Genomic DNA, 19,587 nt, shown 5'->3' on the forward strand with positions numbered 1-19,587 from the left:
AGACAGTATTGAGCCAGATGGACCAATGGTCTGGCCTGGTACAAGACAGCTTCTGGTGTTCCTCACCTGGCCCTGCAAGTGGAATGTAGGCATCTTGGTCTGCCCATTTGCCTTTAAATTCACCTCCTGTCAAACAACTATGGTGTCACTGGGATTCCATCCTACCTGGGCATTGTTCCTTCCCTTACAAAGGTGCTTGCACGTCAAAGTGTGTCACATGCAGCCCAAGGATCAATGCCAAAGCAACATCATAGATGATTGCTGCTGTCTCAGCATTGACCTGAGGTTGTGTCCCTCCCTGCACAAGTTGTCTCTTTCTGCTGGCATTGGGGCCTTCATGCCTGACCCCATGTGCTGCTTTAGCCTCAGACAATGTGATGGTTTGTTTATTTATTTACTTTATTTATTACATTTATATACCGCCCCATAGCCAAAGCTCTCTGGGCAGTTTACAGCAATTAAAAACAATAAAAACAAATATACAAATTTTAAAACACAAAAAACAATTTAAAAACACAATTTAATTTTTTTTTAAAAAAAATTAAAAACACATGCTAAAATGCCTGGGAGAAGAGGAAAGTCTGTTTAAAACCAAAAGCCACAGGGGACTGCAAATGGAGAATTGATGAGACTGGAGGGACTCCCTATCCCTACAAGATGTTTTTCTTCTCAGAATTCCCCCCCCACACACATATCTTTTCTCTCTGTTGGGGAAAAGGTTAAGGGCACAATCCATAAACTCAGCCCAGCAGCATGTCTTTACGGAAGCAATGGGCTGTTTCAGGTGTGGGAAACCTTTTGCCCTCCAGATATTGCTGAACTACAGCCCCCAGTGAGCATAGCCAGTGGCCAGGGATGATGGGAGTTGTAGTTCAGCAATATCTGGAGAGCCAAAAATTCCCCACACCTGGGCTATTTTATCCAACATATGAAGCAAATCAATACAGGTAAATGCTTGGGGAGTCTTTTTCTGAGTGATTAGAGAACATCAAAAAGAATTTTTCCAGCTTTCAATTTGGATATGTAAGTTATTTGGGTGGCACATGTACAGAAATGAGACTAAAAGCCTTGATTCATAGTGTGTGGGTCTTAAGCCCACCCATCATTTTTCTGGGACGTCATACTCTAGTTCGCTTTCCACTTTCCTTTCAACAGTCTGAGTAATCTTAGGGTAGGATTCTTGTATTAATTGAGACAAACAATTGGCTTGATGGATTTTGACAGATTACAGGCTGGACTTCTTAATAATGTTTTGGCCAAACTTTCAGCTGTAGGAATGGATAATCCCAAATCTGGGTACACTAATATGCCACTTACAATTGTTTCGCTGCCGCAGAGTCTCAGAAGGGAGATATACTCAATTTGAATAAGTTGGGAGTATTCACACTTTGATAATAGGATTCTGCTAATATAGTGATGTCAGTACATATTTAGAGTTCCTGAGATTTGGCGAGTGCAGTCCTTGCTAACATTTCAAGCAACCGGAAAACGTCAGCATCTGCTTGCCCCTCTCTGCAGGTTCCAAAAGTGCCTAGAGGATTGGTGAAAACAATTAAATCAGTAGACTGCTGCTGCAGACTGCTTTTGATGAAATTATGGCAGCTTTCTGTGGGGGATTGAAAAATGGCATGTCTTCCACCTGTACTCTGACATTTATACAGCAATTGGAGAGCCAGCGCATTGAACAGAGGCTCTGGAATTACCACTCTGCAAAATCTGTAGGAAATATTAGGTTTCCTGTGCATAGGGTATATAGACTGCAATCCTAAACACTCTTACTTGAACAAACATCCAATTCAATCAACTTGACTTACTTCCAACTAGATATGATTAGATGCCAATTCCTAGCATGTCAGGATGTTCATACTTTGTTTTCCTTTATTTTATCCCACCATAGGTTAGACAAAAGTGCCCTCCAACCCATTAAAATTATCTTACAACATTGCTTGGAAACTGTTACAAGTTCTGAAGTGTCCAGTGCAATGATTTATATGACTTCATATAAATCAATTACTGGGCACTGAATAGTAGCAATTTAAGTGCATTTGGGACATTTTAATCCTCGGCTATCAGGCATCAGGTTTACTGTAGGTCAGGTCCATAAATTAAGAATGCATGCACTCTTAATTCTTTAATGAAGATAAATGCTGAGATTAATATGGGAATCAACTCTGAGTGCCGCTCTTGGTGACTTTTCCAGATGACACTATAAATTAAAAATTAACTCAGTGCATGTTTTAAGACTGCACTGGGACCTGCTTTTGCCTTGGCTGAAAAGCAGGAGTACTGTGAAGTCACAGTATGATTATTTTGGCTTGGATCATTGTGGAGTTACTTGTTTGGTTCAGATGTCTTTGCATAGCAGGGGTGGGGAATCTGTGGCTCTCCAGATGTTGGACTTCCTTCACTATCAACTCCACTCAGCATGGCCAGTGATCAAAGGTGATTGGAGTTGTAGTCCAGCAACATCCAGAGAGCCATAGGGTTCCCGGTCCCTGTTGTATAGTATTAGCAGCTGGCATGGCAGCGTTGCCTGTAAGCAACTGGAAAAGTTGGTGTGATGTCCACCGAGAAATGTGCTATAGGATGAGCTAAAAGGAGTTTTGCATTTGAAACTTTGTTCTGTGTGTGATTTCCTTCATATCCCGCCTTCCTTTCTTGTGCTAAAAATAAGCCTAAAGAAGGATACATAACCCGAGAGTAAGAAATAAAGCTTCAACAAAAGAAGAAACCTCCTTCTGTAACCGTACTTCAATCTGTAATTCAGTCACATGGCTTTTGCTGGCTGATGGTACAAGTTGCAAGAGAAAAAGTGTTAACTGGTAGTGCAATTCTACACATATCTACTCAGAAGTAACTCCTAAGGAGTTCTATGGTACTGACTCCCAGGTAAATGTAGACAGGATTGCAACCTAAGTTGGAACTGCTGAAATATAAAGATAATAGAAGTTTTGAACTAGCACATGAGATAGCAGTAAAGGGGAAGTCAGTGCTGGTGCAGATACATGCTGTGTCAATAGAAATGTCAACTGCACTTTATTCTCGTTTAGACTGTGTAGCGACTCCAATTTCCATGCATTGTTGAGCAGACATACTTTCAATCTGAAATGTTAATAAATAGACAACAAGTCACATAGACATTCATTATAGTTCTCCTGGAAGTAGTTGGCAGCCATTTATTAGCTGGCTTTCAAAAACACAGAATTGTTATGGCAGCAGACTAGGAATCCTTGAAATCAGACTTGTCCAATGACGGCAACCTCCAGGAGATGGATCCACTCTCTGGTCCATCCCATATGGGGCTGCAGTGACCAGTGTCCACATCTTCTCTCCAGTAGCTGGTCCACAGAGGACCTGGAGGATCCTGAGGAGATATCCCCACAGCCAGGACCCAGAAGAAGCCAATGGCTGCTGAGGAAGGCACTAGCCTGTTAACTGGCCAGATGCAGCATTTAGAGGTGAGGCCTCTGGTACCTAACCCAGGCTATAAAGATCTGCCAATTATTCTACTACTGAGACAATTGTATGTTCTGCCTGAGCTGTGGTCCTGAAATCGACACCTAAGTTCCTCTCCATGGTGCTGATCCTGCTTCACTTTACCTTCCTTCCTGTGACTACTGCCATTTTCCCTTGTTTGGGTCATAAACTATTCATGGTGGTAGGCAAACCCCATGGATCAGGACAAAAATAGTCCTTGGCCCAGTTCTTCCAAATAGCAGGTAAGATGGTAAACCTGTGTTATAATTTAGGACTGCAGCTGGGGGCTGACATGACTGAATGCTTCTCCATACCAAAGATGGAAGTATAAAATTAGGTGGTGAAAGAAAGGATTCTAGCCTAGCATTCTCCCTCATGTGCTAATTTCCTGTGTGAATGCTTATTATGGAAGAGGATTCCATAATGTGAGGATGGGGAAATCTGTGACCCTCCATATGTTTTTGGACTCCAGTTCCCATCAGTCCCCAGCCAGCATTGCCACTGGTCAGGGATGATGGGAACTGTAGTCCAACAAAATCTGGAGGGCCACAGGTTTCCCATCCCTGCCACAATTTAAGCGTCTATTTCCTCTCTGGTATGCTCTAGACATAGACCTATCATTTCATCTGCTACAGTTAAGAACTAGGCCTTAATTGTGCCTCACTTCCACCACATGTAACCAAAATGGAGACAATAGTCCAGAAATCAGAAGAAGGCTAGGACTGGGGAGGGCAGCTCTGAGAGAACTAGAAAAGGTCCTCAAATGGGAAGATGTATCACTGAACACCAAAGTCAGGATCATTCAGACCATGGTATTCCCGATCTCTATGTATGGATGTGAAAGTTGGACAGTGAAAAAGGCGGATAAGAGAAAAATCAGCTCATTTGAAATGTGGTGCTGGATGAGAGCTTTGCGCATGCCATGGACTGTGAAAAAGACAAATAATTGGGTGTTAGAACAAATTAAACCAGAACTGTCACTAGAAAGTAAAATGATGAAACTGAGGTTATCATACTTTGGACACATAATGAGAAGACAGGATCCACTAGAAAAGACAATAACGCTGGGAAAAACAGAAGGGAGTAGAAAAAGAGGAAGGCCAAACAAGAGATGGATTGATTCCATAAAGGAAGCCACAGACCTGAACTTACAAGATCTGAGCAGGGTGGTTCATGACAGATGCTCTTGGAGGTTGCTGATTCATAGGGTCGCCATAAGTCATAATCGACTTGAAGGCACATAACAACAACAACCTGCCACATTATATGGAGTGATAACTTTGGGTAGTGCTTGATCTCCTGCCCATCCCGTTCGAGACCAAAAATTTCCACATACTTCACCGAGCCAAGATCTGCTCCCAAATGGCTGTCCTGAAGTCATTTTGGGCATCAGGCCAAACCCTTAAGAGGTGATGGCTTTGCTGATCATTAAGAAAAGCTTGCAACTCTATCAATGCACTGCCGAAACATATCTGGAGGAATGGCTAATCTTGCAGCTCCTTCTAAAATGATCTGGACTTGTATAAAGCTTGAATCCCAAGCTTCATTCTGTCCCCAGTATTTTGGAACTGCTATCATTCTCATTCCTTACCTGTCTCTCTACTTAAACCAATTCTGACCTACTTGGAGGGAGTTGGCATTAGCATCTGTAACCAAGCCTGTTATCATCCTCCGGCCTCACCCAAGTGTAATTCCCTTGGGATACCAGTGGGCAGAAGATTAATGAATTAATTTTCTTCATATCCTGGGATGCAGGCCATCTGGACCTCCTGAAGTCTGATGTATTCTTTCTTCTCTATGAGCGATAATCTTTAATACTTCCTTGCTGTCCGTACAGCTTTTCTTTATTTCCACTGATGAAGGCTAATTAGAAAAACACAGAATTCAAAGACAGCAGTGGAATTGCTCTCCTGCACCCCTCCACTCCCCCCTTTTGTTCACATCCACCCAAGGAGCCTCTCCTGTCTCAGGCTCATTATCTTATTTCCTCTTAATTTATTTAGGAAACATTCAATTTGCTCGGGCTTCTGTTTGCTCCGGGGAGGGGGGAAGTGGGAGAGCGTCGATGTTCTTTTCGTGTAAATTCACGCAAGTTGAGGGCAGTTGGCAAGGAGGCGACTGTTTGCATCACCAAAGCAAACGGCCGTTATTCCGTAGAGCCCGTCCGGAAGACAAAAATGGGGAAATGTGTAAACAGGAAAATTCATTGGTTCATTTGTTCCTTGGCTCAGCCAGTCCTGGAGGCATTAGCAAAGGGGTGGAGAACCTCAGGCCCAGCGAGCTGGATGTGGCCACCCAGGCCCCTCTAACCCTCAGGACCCTCCCCAGGTTATTTTTTATTTATTTATTAGCTTTCTGTCCCGCCCTTTCTCCCAGTAGTAGCCCAGGGCAGCTATGCAGTTATGCCCTTCCCCATCCCATGCCCCCCCCCCAGGTTCTATCCTGCAGTGTCCTTGAACTGTGATGATACCTTTTCCTTGACTGGAGGATGGAGAGAGATATGTGTGCATGTAGGAACCTCTGACTTTGGCACTGCTGGAGTGTAGCCTACAGTGTGAAGTTAAGTTAAGAATCATGTCTGTTGCTCCACCCACTTTTGCCTCTGACCCTGCCCACCACTGGAATGTGCCCCCTCCCCTCTGAGAAGGCACTTCCACCAAGGCACGCAGCCCTCAGTCTGGAAAGCATTCCCCCCTCACTCGTTTAGGGCGTCACCTTTCTAAGCAGCTCCCAGGAGACAGAGCTCAGGATACAATGTGGCAAAACAACAGTTGGGAGGGGTGGGGTGTTGCTTCTGGAATGAAAATAAAGAAGGCACATAGTGTGCATGATCTCCTGCTTATATTTCTTTGGAGCAAGGACTAGTGGTTTCCCATTACTTCATATGCTGATGAAAGCATTCTCTTGCATGATCGTACAGTGTGCCGTACACAATCATACAGTTTGCAGCCCTTTAACCCCTCGATCTCCATGGATCCCTTCCTCTCCTCTCTCCCTTGCTGCAGCTGTCTACATGTTTGCAACCCCCTTTTTAGTCCCGCCCCCCTAAGCCCGAAACCAATATCGCTTATCCGTATTTCCAGTGCCCTCTCCTTCATACGTGGCTCAGAGGCACATGTTACTAAATTCTTCCAAGCTACACAGGAAGTGGATTGGACTGTGAAAGACCAACCCAAATGGTGTTTGCATTTTGACCAATTTGTAGGGCAGTCCAATATCTCAGAGGGAGGTCAGGTCTCCCTGCTCCCCTGGTGCATTCACTATAGCTGCCCGATTTCCCTGCTTTTTAAAGTTTGATAGAAATAGCTGTGGGCTATAGGTACATTCTTAAACCGCAAGGTTTTTTGCCTATTAGTGAATATATTATATTTTATCATATTTGCTCAGAAACCCCATGGAAAGAGGGCAAAAACCAAGAGGGAACAAACACAAAGGAAGTGACTCTGGAGTGACAGAGGAATGGGACATCTTATGTGGATAGCATAAAATGGAGTTGGGGAGGGGCGCATGCTGCCTCTGTGCTGAACAGAATCTGGACTTCATTGTTAATGAGACACAACAATAAAAGTTTGATCGGGGATTTTGGTTTTGCTGTCAAGGTCCCCAAAGTAGAAGCCTTGTTTTTCTGTAATAGGTTCTGTTAGCTGGTGTTTTTATTAAATATATGGATTTGCTAACTCAGTGTATATAATAGTCCTCTCAAAAACCATGATTATAATATTTAAGCAAATGTATAATAATGTACATGCAATTTTATATAAAATATGTTGAATAAATTGCTAGATTATTATTGCTGTAAAGCTAAATATGAATATCAGTGGTAAACACACACATATATCTATAGTAAATTGGTTTAAATTGTTTTTAAAATATGTGTTTTTAAATTTGTATATTTGTTTTTAATGTTTTTAGTTATTGTAAACCGCCCAGAGAACTTCTGCTATGGGGCGGTATATAAATACAATAAATAAATAAATAAAATAAGGTTGGCTACCTGTGGCCTAGTGCATAGCCCAGTTGTGGACTGCGCCATCTGTTGAAAAATATTCATAACCTGGACTTCCGGGAAGGGTGACTTCGCTTGTGCCTGCTTTTGAGACAGGCTCCCACCGCAGAAGAAGCTTATTCAGATATAAATCAGTCAGAACATTTTTTTTTTGACTGATGAAATTTCTCCCGGGCAGGGAGAAATGTAGAGATCAACCTCAAAAGCCTGTTTTTGTTGGGAGGACTGGATTTCATTAATTTATGAGAAAAAGTCCAGCCAGCAATGCCGGACGGACTTCCGAACAAGCTCTATCTGATTAATGCGATACGTTTATCTTTTCTTCAAAGAGAAAACGGACTAACAGGCAAGCACCCTTCTTTCTATTATTTTTTTTACTTGGTTTAAATTGTTGCAGCAAAAAGAGATTTGTCAAATGAATCAGCTTTAAAGAACTTCTGGGTGAGCTATAACTCTTCTCTGTTATTCACGAAATTAACAGCTTATCTCTGTTTCTATTGCAAAAAGCTGTCCTGGAAGTGCATTCTAAAGATATAAACAGAAGAGGGATTTCTATTCCGAGGAACATTATATTGTCTGGGACTATTCTCTTTTTGGTCTATTTTATTTTGACGAATCTGCTTCTTCACGACGCCACTAACTGTTTTGATGCTGGGAACTAAATTTGTTTTGTATTCTTGAACATAGAGAGATAAGGCAGGCTGCTCTGTTTATACTGTGATGTCATCAAGCCTGGAATATTAACCCAATTGTTGCTGAAATAAGAAGTGGTTCTTCTTTATTTTTGTTTTGTTTTGTTGTCGTGGTTTTAAAAATGGCAATCAAGAAAGTGGCTGAGAATCTGGAAGTAATTATGTTTCAGAAAATAATGGATGAGATTGAGATAACGAAACAAACCCTGCGACAGGGCAGTAAGGAGCTGAAAATGGAACTGAGCAAAATGACGCAGGAGCTTAAAGAAATAGGGGATCCTGTGAGAGAGGAGAATGAGATCAGAGATGAGAAAAGAAAAAATAAAGGGAAGATACAAGCCCTGGAGATTGGAACAAATGTGGAATTGGAAAAAGATCTGGAGTTTATGGATATTAGAAATAAAATCTACTGTTTGGAATTTAACGTTATCTCTGAAGAAATTAATGAAGATATTAGAGATAAAGTTATCAATGGCTTGGATAATCTTCTGGACTGGAATGATGTGATGGAGCTTGATATAGAGAAAATCTATGGAATTAACTGCAGCCATGTGACAATGGAAAAACTCTCAAGAGATGAGCCAGTGCATTCTGTAAAAAAGAAGAACAGAGATATGACTTTACAACAATATTTCAGCAACTTATTCAGAATTGATGGCAAGAAAATATTTGGGATAGAGGAAATTCCCATCAGACTCTTATTATATGACTATGGCTATGACAGCAAGATTATTATGGAATACTGATAATGGAAGATTGGACACTGAAATTACTGGACTTAACAGGACTATTGAAGATGGAAGATGGAATTAATATGGATAATGGAATAATGGCTATTGAAATTATTGGACCTAACAGATTTTGATGAGATGGATTAATCGATATGTTTATTTGGACTATGGTTATGACAATAAGATTATTATTATTATTAACGAGATGGATTAATCGACATGTTTATTTGGAGAAAAATTGATAGATATATTTCTTAAAGAATTGAAACCTCTCTTTGACTTTTTGTGGAAAGAATAAAGTAATGTTTATGAGATTTGATGATTAATTAAGATAACTACTGGAGGAAAGTGATTTTATAATATAATTTAAGAGACAGGATTGTTATATATTGTAGACCTATAACTGATTTGATCTGTGACAAATGGGAAGTCAACATTTTATTTTTTTGTTTAATCATTTTTGTTTTGTTTTGTTTTTTGTCTTTGAATGTTTTATGATTTTGTTTTGTATGTTTTATGAAAATTTGAATAAAAATTATTGTAAAAAAAAAAGAAAAAGAAAAATATTCATAACCTCTTTAAACCAATAAATAAGTTGGGTGCTTAACTCAAATGGGCTCTTCTTAAACTTTCAGGAAGGATCATACCAAGAAACTTGCTGAGCCCAACCAAGTTTCTTGTGCAGGTCACAAGAATTGTGACAAAGACGAATGCATTGTTTGTTTCCTTGCTATCATTGCATGGAATTCTGCAGAAGTTGTTTTGTAACTTTTTGTGCTGTTGGCAACTGAGGATGCTACTGATATAGATGAATTATGAACAGAAAACTTAGGAGGTGGCTACAGAGCTTATAAGTGCTCATTTCTAATGGTGATGATTTAACATCTGTTACTGGCTTTGGATTCAAATTTAAATGTGAGTGGAACCAAGGAGCTGGTGTGTTTAGAAATAAAGGGCACCCACTTTATTCTATAGACCAAAAGGTGGACCATACATTTTGGCAGTACCCTTAAAGCAGAGGAGTCTGGCTTTCTATATATCACTGGACTCCCATCATCCCTGACCCATTGATCATGCTGGCTGGGGCTGATGGGAGTTGAGAGTCCAAGAACATATGGAAGCCCACAGGTTCCCAATTGCTGTCTTAAAGAATGCTGGCTTGCATTTAGAAAAAGGACATATGAGGTTGTTTAAAACATTGACAACAGTGCCCAGGATTCTTTGGGGAGAATGATGTGCTTTAAAAGTATGATGTATATGTATACACTCCCATAGTCTGCTACTATGCAGGGCTGGCACAACCCACACACTCTCAGCCACAGTCCTGCCCCCTGCAATATGGGTATTAAAAATGATGGGCTTTATCTGCATTGGCATGAACAGAAGAATTTGAACCTACCCGTTCACTACGTTCACTACATTCAACATCTAAGGCCCTCCTCCGAGTTCCGACTCACAGAGAAGCTCGGAGGGTCGTAACAAGATCTAGGGCCTTTTCAGTGGCTGCCCCCGAATTATGGAACAGTCTCCCCGATGAGGTTCGCCTGGCACCTACACTTTTAGCTTTTCGGCGCCAGGTGAAAACCTTTTTATTCTCCCAGGCATTTTAATCTATTTTTAAGCTTTTAATGTATATTAGGTTGTTTATTGTTTGGTATTTACGCTCTATTGTTTTGTGATTTTATTGTATTTTATCCTATGTTGTTCACCACCCTGAGAGCCTTCGGGCTGTGGGCAGTATATAAATCGAATAAAATAAATAATAAAATAAATAAAATAAGAATTTATGTGTAAAAAGTTAGAAGAAAATCACATTTTCTAGATAATGGGTGTTTCATTCTAGCCTTCTCTATAATTGGCTAGATTTGCTTTCCTAAATATCAGTCATTGCTATGACTTTGTTCACTGGCTAAAAACACTGAAAGGTGGGAGCAGACTAGTTTCTCACAAGATGAGTGAGGACCTGGACTACCTGCCTGCACACTTTGCTTCATATCTCAGGTTCTACAAATGCTAGAAGTGTCCTCTCTATTTTTAATGAAAGCTGCGAATTCTGATTCATCCACGGCTCTCTTCATAGTGGTTGGCTCTCTCTTGCTGAAGGTCTTGAAACATCTGGTGGGGATGCTTTAGCTCTGAACTTTAAAGTTGATGTAGATGGCCTGCAAGGCCATATTTCTGTGACACAGAAACATCACTTTTAAAGGAACTTTTAAGGACCCTGTTTGCTTGCTTTGAAATGTCTATCTTAATAAGGACTAACTTGTTTGTTTTAAAGAAATTGAAAGTAAGTCTAGAGTTTTTCAGAAATCCAAAATGGATATCATAGAATTATAAGGTTGAAATAGATCTAAGTCCTGGACAACCCAAGACCCGAACTATTCATGGCCATTCTGTGATCTGGTTGAAGGCTCACACAACTAGATCACAGTCCTGAGAACAGATGCAGTGTAGCAAGATGCTTGGATTCCAAGAGAATCTTCCAAGAGACAGAACTGCTGAGAACAATTAGGTCTGTGTAGCCTGTACTGCTGTATCCTCTAAAGAATTAATTCCGTTCTCGCAGAGGAATACAGGAACTGCAATAGCAAAGGTAACATTTCCCGTAACATTTGGCAGAGGTTGCTAAATCAACCAAAAATCCTTCTCCATTTTCTATGCAGGTCAGTTCATGATCTTTTGAATGTTGATATGGAATATGATTGTTATCCTTTGGAAAGCGTTAGGTGGCTCTTTCTACTGTGATCTGCACTGTCCTTTTCATGATAGCCTCCACAATGGCATTGTAATGAAGCTGGGCAGTTGTGACCTTTCAGCACTCTGCTTACATGTGCACTCAGCACTGATTCTTGCACATGATAATAGATATTGATGCACCTGCATTTTAGGATAATGTCTTTGGCCAGCTAATAGTTAAGGATGTGGGTTTCCCAGATGTTTTGAACTGCATTTCCCCCCCTATACATATTAGGATACTTGCATTGGTAAATTTTCTGATGCCTAGAGGGTGATCCAAGCATGTTTCTTGTTCTTATGTTCAGTAAACTAAGCTGAAAACTTTGAAACTGCCAAGCTTGTCTAACATTGTATTTGCAAATAGCATCCTTTCGTTGTTACTAATGAACTTATGAAACAGAAACAAATCTGCCTTATATCACTGCTAATGGTATCTGGAGCTTAGATTTCATCGCTAGACCTGGAATCATCAGAGTATGAAAGACATTTTAAATTATGAATATGAGTATAAGATGCATTCTTCCACAAACAAATGAATACAACACTGCAGCCAAAAAGAAGAAGGTCCATATATAAGCTGAGGACAGATCTCTGTAATTTTCCTTTAGCATCCTGGTTGGACTACCGATTATGCAATACAAAGGTGTCTGAAAAGCTGTTGGGGCATGGAAGGGCATTGACCAATGTCCTGCTTTTCTAGGGCTACCTTCACAACACCAGATTGGAGCTAATGTATATGAATGTCCGCATGTCCACTGTATTTAGACACTACCATGATGGTTTGGGAAGAAGCTATAGGAAAGTAGCAGATGTGTTGCTCATGTACCATAGGAACATAGGAAGCTGCCTTATCCTGTGTCAGCTAACTGGCCCGTCCAGTATTATCTACCCTGGCTGGCAGCGGCTCTCTAAAGTTTCCGATTGGAGTCTTTCCCAACTGTAACTGGAGATGCCAGGTGCTGAACCTGGGACCTTTTGCATGAAGAGCATCTCTTCTCCCACTGACCTAAGGCCCTTCCCCAACATAAATTGGCTCTGGGAATGGTTAGAACTGACAGGCAGGAGTCTCCCCAGTTGGGATTGACAGTGGGCTGAGTTGCTGGGGTCCATAATCAGTTCATTTTTAAATGACCCAGAAAGGTCAGGCTGTTATTGTTGTTGATTACAACTTATTGCGACCCTATGAATCAGTGACCTCCAAGAGCATCTGCCATGAACCACCCTGTTTAGATCTTGTAAGGTCAGATCTTGTCAGGCAGGTGAAAACAAAGTTTGAATTCTAAGGAGCAAGCAAGGAAGAGGTTGATAGTAGAACAGTATGAACCATGAGGCCCTGGCTTGATGAGTATAAGTCATCAACAGACTTTCCAAGGTTGGAAGAGCACTTTATGCACCCCTTATAACAGGGATAGCCAACGCTGGATTCCAGCTCCCATCAGCCTTCTTTATTCAGCATGGCCAATGATCAGGAATGATGGGAGTTGTAGTCCAACAACATCTGAAGGGCGCCACATTGCCAACTCCTACCTTATGAGATTCCCAGCAAATCAGAGGCCAACCTGGAAGATCAGTGAAGAAACTGGGGAAGTGTTAATGTTACCGAGGACCTTCAGGCTTGATAACTAGCACCTGCTTCTAGGCCTCGTGGGCCAGGTGATCACATCAGTGTGAATTGCTATGAACTCATTGAAGAGGAAAATACGTCGTTTCACTGTAAGTTACATTGAATGAAATCGTTTTAAAAACCCTAACCATTTCACCCTGCTCCCCTTCACTGTCTTTCAGAACAATGATTCCTATTACTGAATTCCGCCAGTTCTCTGAGCAGCAGCCAGCCTTCCGGGTGCTGAAGCCGTGGTGGGATGTATTTACAGACTATCTTTCTGTTGCCATGCTGATGATTGGTGTGTTTGGTTGCACGCTGCAGGTAAATAAACAGTCTAAAAACGGATGCTGTCAAGATAGGGCCTGGAAAGCGTTCCCAAGTGTCAGCAGAAATGGTCAGAGTGGCAGGCAGATGGTCAGAATTTATTTATTTTTTCATCCCTGTTTAAGTAAAACTTAACTTACAAGAGATAAATGTTTAAGCAGAACAATTTATAGCAGTGGTGGCCAACAAGTCCCAAAGTATGACATTGTATCACTCTAGTGCCCTACATTCTTGTGGCCAGTAGCACCCTCCTCCTTTCGTGCAGAAGAGATCAGATACCCCCCATACACATTGAAAGGGGGGCAAAGGGGCCAACCCCACTCCCAGCTACTAGGCCTGGCAGCCATGCCCCCTACATCTGTCTGCTTGGAGCATGTTGGAGGGGGCTCTGAACATACATTGATAACAGCATTGGGGAAGGGATGTGGCTCAGTGGTAGAGCACACACTTTGCATGCAGAAAGTCCTAGGTTCAGTTCCCACCATCTTCCGGTAGGGCTGGGAGAGACCCCTGTTTGAAACCTTGGAGAACTGCTGTCAGTCAGTGTACACAATTCTGAGTTAGATGGACCAGTAGTCTGAATCAATGGTCTGACTCCTACGTTCCTAAAGATATAAGAAGATCTCTGCTGAATCAAGCCAAAAGCCCATCTAGTCCAGGATCCCGTTCTCACAGTGGCCAACCAGATGCATGACCCGTGCACAAGAGCACTCTCCTCACTTGTGATTCTCAGCAATTCAGAAGCATACGGCCTTCATCAGTGGAGGGAGGACATAGCCATTGTGGCTAGCAGCTACAAACAGCCTTATCCTATGTGAATTCGTCTAATCCTCTTTTAAAACCGTCCAGGTTTGTGGCCAACACTACATCTTGTACAGCATATGTGTGTATTGCAAAGGGTAGATCCTGGCCCAATCAGCCCTCCCCCAATGTGGAGGAGTTCTCTATTTGTACATCAGTATGTGCATAGAGCCCCTTCCAATGTGCTCCATTGGGGTTGGAGTTAGCCTTTGCATGCCATAAACCACATTTTTTCAACACATTGCAGGGGTTCGTCTGAAAACCTGGTTTTACATTTTCTCTACTGAGGAGTGGAGGAAGCAGCAGACTAGCCCTGGAGAGCCAGACAGGACTGAAGGCCCAACTCTGTGCCATAACCAGGCCTTTGGATCCCTTTTCCTCCACCTGTAGTGTGCTGCAGATTAGCCACCTAAGTTTTATACCCTGTTTATTTCACATTCAAACATTGCTGCACCAACAGGTGCCTTTCATTTATTACCTTAGTGTTGGTATAGACTGATAAAGTTCGATCATTTTTAAAGCACTACATGTAAGGACTTGGAAGGGGAAATAGCATTAAATGAATACATGGCTATATTAGAATAGAATCAAATGCAAAATGAACAGGGCTTTTAAAAAACCCAGCAAGCTTCGGGCTCACTTCATTGCTTAAAGGTTCTGACAGTGCACCTGAGAGTTGAATGACCTCAGGATTTGTTGTTTTCCCATCAAGTCAAAATGCACACGATGAACAAGCTCTGATCATCACTTTTCGCCTGATGAATTTCCATGTTCGATAAGTGTTGACAAAACCTAGTATAGGCTGTTTTAAACCCACCCACCAACCCCCATTTATTGTATGATACTTGCTTAAGCAGCTTGGATTATTTGAAGGTGAGGGAAACACCTATTTCTGCCTCTCTCTTTTTTTTCCATTTGGCAATATCTGGTATTATTTTTCTCCCTGGATTTTGCTTAGAGATGGCATGAAAGTGTTTGGTTTATTTAATGCCCCCATATTTAATAAATGTTCCCTAAAGGCCAAAAAAGGAAAACTTTAAGGGTGCCTGTTAACTAATAATTCATATTAATTCCACAAGGTTTAACTGAAAGTTTAAACAACATCAGTTTGCCGAGACTTGTTTAGGGTGGGCTCTACAAAAATATCAGACGGTTTACAAGAGGAACCCAGGGAACTTCCTGTTGTGCTAGAATTCTGAGAAAGCCCATCTTGAAACAGGAGAACTTGTAACTGCTGTTCCTAAGGTTGCTGGGAGAGGTTCTGTTGAACCATATTGGGTATTACAAAACCAATCCATTCTCCTTGATGCACCACTTTTGAGGATTATATTTCTTTTTGCATCTCTCAACATTTTCTGGATCGGATCCGGACCTATATCACAGTCTTGACCATGTCTACTTAGAAGTAAATCCTACTGAATCCAGTGGGGCTTACTCCCAGGTAAGTGAGGTCAGGATTGCAGCTTTAGTCATACTTCATATAGTCCCCTTGAAATCAATGGGATTTAAAGTTAGCCATGATGACTAACTTAAGTGTCAGTGATTTCAGTGGGTCAGTGTTAGGTCTACTCTAAGTATAACTAAGTCCAGATCCATTCCTATAACGCCCATAGCTGTCTTACAGTTAATTAACTTGAAGAATGTGCTTAATTTTAGTAACATATTTGAAACAGTTATTTTTCATGGCTGAAGAGGAAAACTTAAATATCAGTAAATTCTAACACACAGGTTGCATTGGTGAAGTGTTATGTATAGATTAATGCAGTGTTGCTACCAAAAGGTTTACATATAGAAAGCATTAATGGTAGAGATCATCCATGCTATTGCATCTGGTTATTACTTATTGGCAGAGCTTGGAAAAGTTACTTTTTTGAACTACAACTCCCATCAGCCCCAGCCAGCATGGCCACTGGATTGGGCTGTTGGGAGTTGTAGTTCAAAAAAGTAACTTTTCCAAGCTCTGCTTATTGGGCTGTGTATTCAGAGCAGACCCATCAAATGTCTCTCAACTTAGGCCCATTAATTTTAATGGGTCTGCTCTGAGTAGAAATTAAGTGGATGCAACCCACAGCTTCTTGAGCATGCACATGGGAACACACAGAGGCACAGGAGACTGTACTCTTGAGTATGTATACCACAGAAGTCTAAATAGTAAACCCTTGCCTTTTCCCACCAATGGTAGTGATGTCTTTTCCTTATGCCTTGGGGAAGAAGTATCATTATCCCCGTATTCAGTCTCCTCCCACAAAGATTGGCTTGCGTGGGATAAAAAATGGAGAACCAGAAAAATCTGGGATGGAACAAATTATTTTTAATTTGTGTTCTATAAACAGTATCTCAGTACTATATATGGCACTATATTCTGCTCATATTCTCCCCCTCCCTCCCTCGACTCACGCTCTTCAGAGGACCCATCTGTCTTCTCCTGAACTGGCAGTTAACAGTGAGCGCAAGCCTGAAATGCTTGACTCTTAGAAGCCTATATTCCTGGCTGTGGGCCTACTGTGAGCATTTCCACTTAGCTAACATTCCTACTTTAGCCATCTCCCAATCAATGTGTGCTTATCACAATCGCATTCACTTTTTGCATACTGTTAATCAAATGTATTTTAGCTTTCGCATCTCAGGGCAGAGGAAGGTTGGAGGAAAACTTTAATATGAGCTGAGGAAAAATTGGGGAGGATTTGATAGTGGCACTGAGAAACTATGGGAGGCCAGTTTGGAAACCACGCTAAGAACACTGAGGCATGCACCATCCACTGTACCACTTAGCCATTTAAGGTGCCAACAGATTTGAGATAGGGCAGGTGTGGGGAACCTTTTTCAGCCCCAGAGCCACATTCCCTCATGGGTAACCTTCTGGGGTGGGGGTAGGCTGTGCATACCCGTGGTGGAATGGACCAGAGGCAAAAGTGGGTGGAGCAATGTATGTGATTGGTACAGTAGGCTATATCCCAGCCATGCAAGAGTCAGAGGTTTCTACACATACCTCTGTCCATCCTTCAGGCAAGTGGAAGGCATTATCACAGGTTAATGACATATTCCAGCCAGGTAAAAACACTCAATGAGGGCATGGGCCAGGGCCAGTGAGGGGCGTGGCTTGGAGAGGGGCATGGCCTGAGGGCCACATAGACAGACCCTTGGGCCTGAGGTACCCCACCCCTGAACTAAGGAATCTGGCATGGGGCCTTTATTCTCTGCTCTACTGTGGAAGTTTGACAGAAGAGGGATTTGCTTGCCTGCTTTCTCCTGTGCTTCAGCACCACTACTGAGAATGGTATTGTAGCTATCATCTTAGCAGGTGTGAGGTGACACAAAGGGCCGCCTGGTTCTAGAAAGCTCTGGCTTGGCTCCTCAGTCTGAACATCTTGTGTCTGAGGCACAAACTGAGCTGCTCTCCAGTAGGAATGGGCAAGAATTTAGATTCAGTTCGCATTTCAAGCTGCATCTAACAAATTCGCAATCTCCGAAGCAATATGAGAATCGAAACACAGCCATCCTTCAAAATTCGCACTTATTCAAATTCTGCAATCTAGTTCACCAACCAGCGTTTATAAAAATGCATAAGTTAGGGGAAAGTGTGCATACAAATGAATATATGAGTGAAAATAACCTACCCAAAATGCATTATATGAGGAAAAATGACTTGCAAGTATGTATACATTAGTCAAAACTGCCCACAAAAAATGTGTTTACAAGGAGAAATTTGCATTACAGACCTGGAGAATTTTCATGAAGATTTTTTTAAAAAAAATATCTCAAATTGGTGCAGAAAGGCGGAGGACTGAATTTAAGATAGGAAAAATGAAAACCAAAATTGACAGATCTTTCCATCCCTACTCCCCACTTGTCCATTTTGGCCTAACAGCTTGACTGCCTGCCTGTTCCCTGGCTCAGCTCGAGGCTTGCCTCTGCACACCAGCCCTGGCAGTTCCTCCTTCTTGCATTTCCAGATTGTGTTGGTAGTGCATACCCAGCACACCTTTTTATAACCATTAAATACTAAACTTCTTGCAGGCATATATCGAAAATATATCTTATTGAGGGGTAAAAGCACGCAGCCGGTTCTTTCTGCTAAAGTAAGCATATGCAGAATGTGCAAAATGAGCGCAGCTCAGGGAGATGGAGTGTGAGAATGCAAATATTTGCATTCCTGCCTATTGCTATTGTACAAACGCCATTTCTAGATGGCAGGCTGTGTCTTCCTTAGAAGCAAATGAGGTTTCTGCTTCTGGCATAAACGTGCGGTCACTCAAGTAGTGCCGGTAGCTGAGACCAATCCACTGTCTGCAGTCTGATTGTTATTGATAGCAATACTAAATATTTAATTTAGAGGGCAGATCCAGCCAGGTGTCTGGTTCCCTATCAGACATTTGAGAGCTGAAAGCATTCTGGTAGCCTCCAGCACTCTCCAGTTGTACATTACAGCTACATTTTGGGTTATACACTCTTTGGAAATGGCACTGGACTAATTGTACTAAGGGCTGAAACCTTTCTGAGCCACAAACTGGTCATATATAAGCACTGCTGTGGCGAGTGAGTGCTCCGTTGTGTTTTGAAGGGAAGTGGCTTCTTGCCGTCATGTGTGGCCTTTTTTCCTTGGCAAGGCTGTCTGTTTGTCTTGGCCCTATTAGCCTGGAAAGGGTATTGAGCAATCAATCTGGCCCCATCTGCACTGTACATTTACAGCAGTATTGTACCACTCTAAGCAGTTATGGCTTTCCCCACAGAATCCTGGGAACTGTAGTTTGTTATAGGTGCTGAGAGTTGTTAGGAGACCCCTGCTCCCCTCACAGAGCTACAATTCCCAGAATGTTTTAACAGTCAATCCCTCTTCCCAGGGAACTCTGGGAACTCTAGATCTGTGAGGGGAATTACCACCTCCACCACCAGCACAGTAGTGGTGGACTATAATGGTTCCTAAAAGTTGTCCGTTTGGTATAGAACAATCTGGTGCCCTCCAGGTGTTTTGGACTACCATCAGCCTTAGCCAGCATGGCTTTGGGTACTGATATAACCTGCAGGGAGAAGAGAGGAGGGAGGGATCCTGTAATCTTTTCTAAACCTTGGGATGGAGCAGGATAAAAGAAATACATTATTTTTAAAAGTGCAATAAAAAATCACAATACTGCGAGTTTCTGTGTCCATATCTAAAGGAGCCCCTCCAGCATCATCAAATATGCCGCCTGACAAGATCAGCCTCACAAGACCTTC

General features: G+C 41.9%; 1 protein-coding gene across 2 annotated transcripts in view; it reads left to right on the top strand.

Moving 5' to 3' along the window:
- Positions 1 to 19,587, top strand: part of LRRC8C (leucine rich repeat containing 8 VRAC subunit C) — a 76,864-nt gene that overhangs the window by 23,871 nt on the left and 33,406 nt on the right. For both annotated transcript variants that reach the window (XM_061633599.1, XM_061633600.1), the window contains exon 2: positions 13,428 to 13,569. In XM_061633599.1, the coding sequence (XP_061489583.1) occupies positions 13,432 to 13,569 (138 nt within the window). In that variant the 5' untranslated portion in view covers positions 13,428 to 13,431. The remainder of the gene's footprint in view (positions 1 to 13,427; positions 13,570 to 19,587) is intronic.

The sequence above is a fragment of the Rhineura floridana genome, chromosome 6 (assembly GCF_030035675.1).
Source record: "Rhineura floridana isolate rRhiFlo1 chromosome 6, rRhiFlo1.hap2, whole genome shotgun sequence".
NCBI lineage: Eukaryota > Metazoa > Chordata > Lepidosauria > Squamata > Rhineuridae > Rhineura > Rhineura floridana.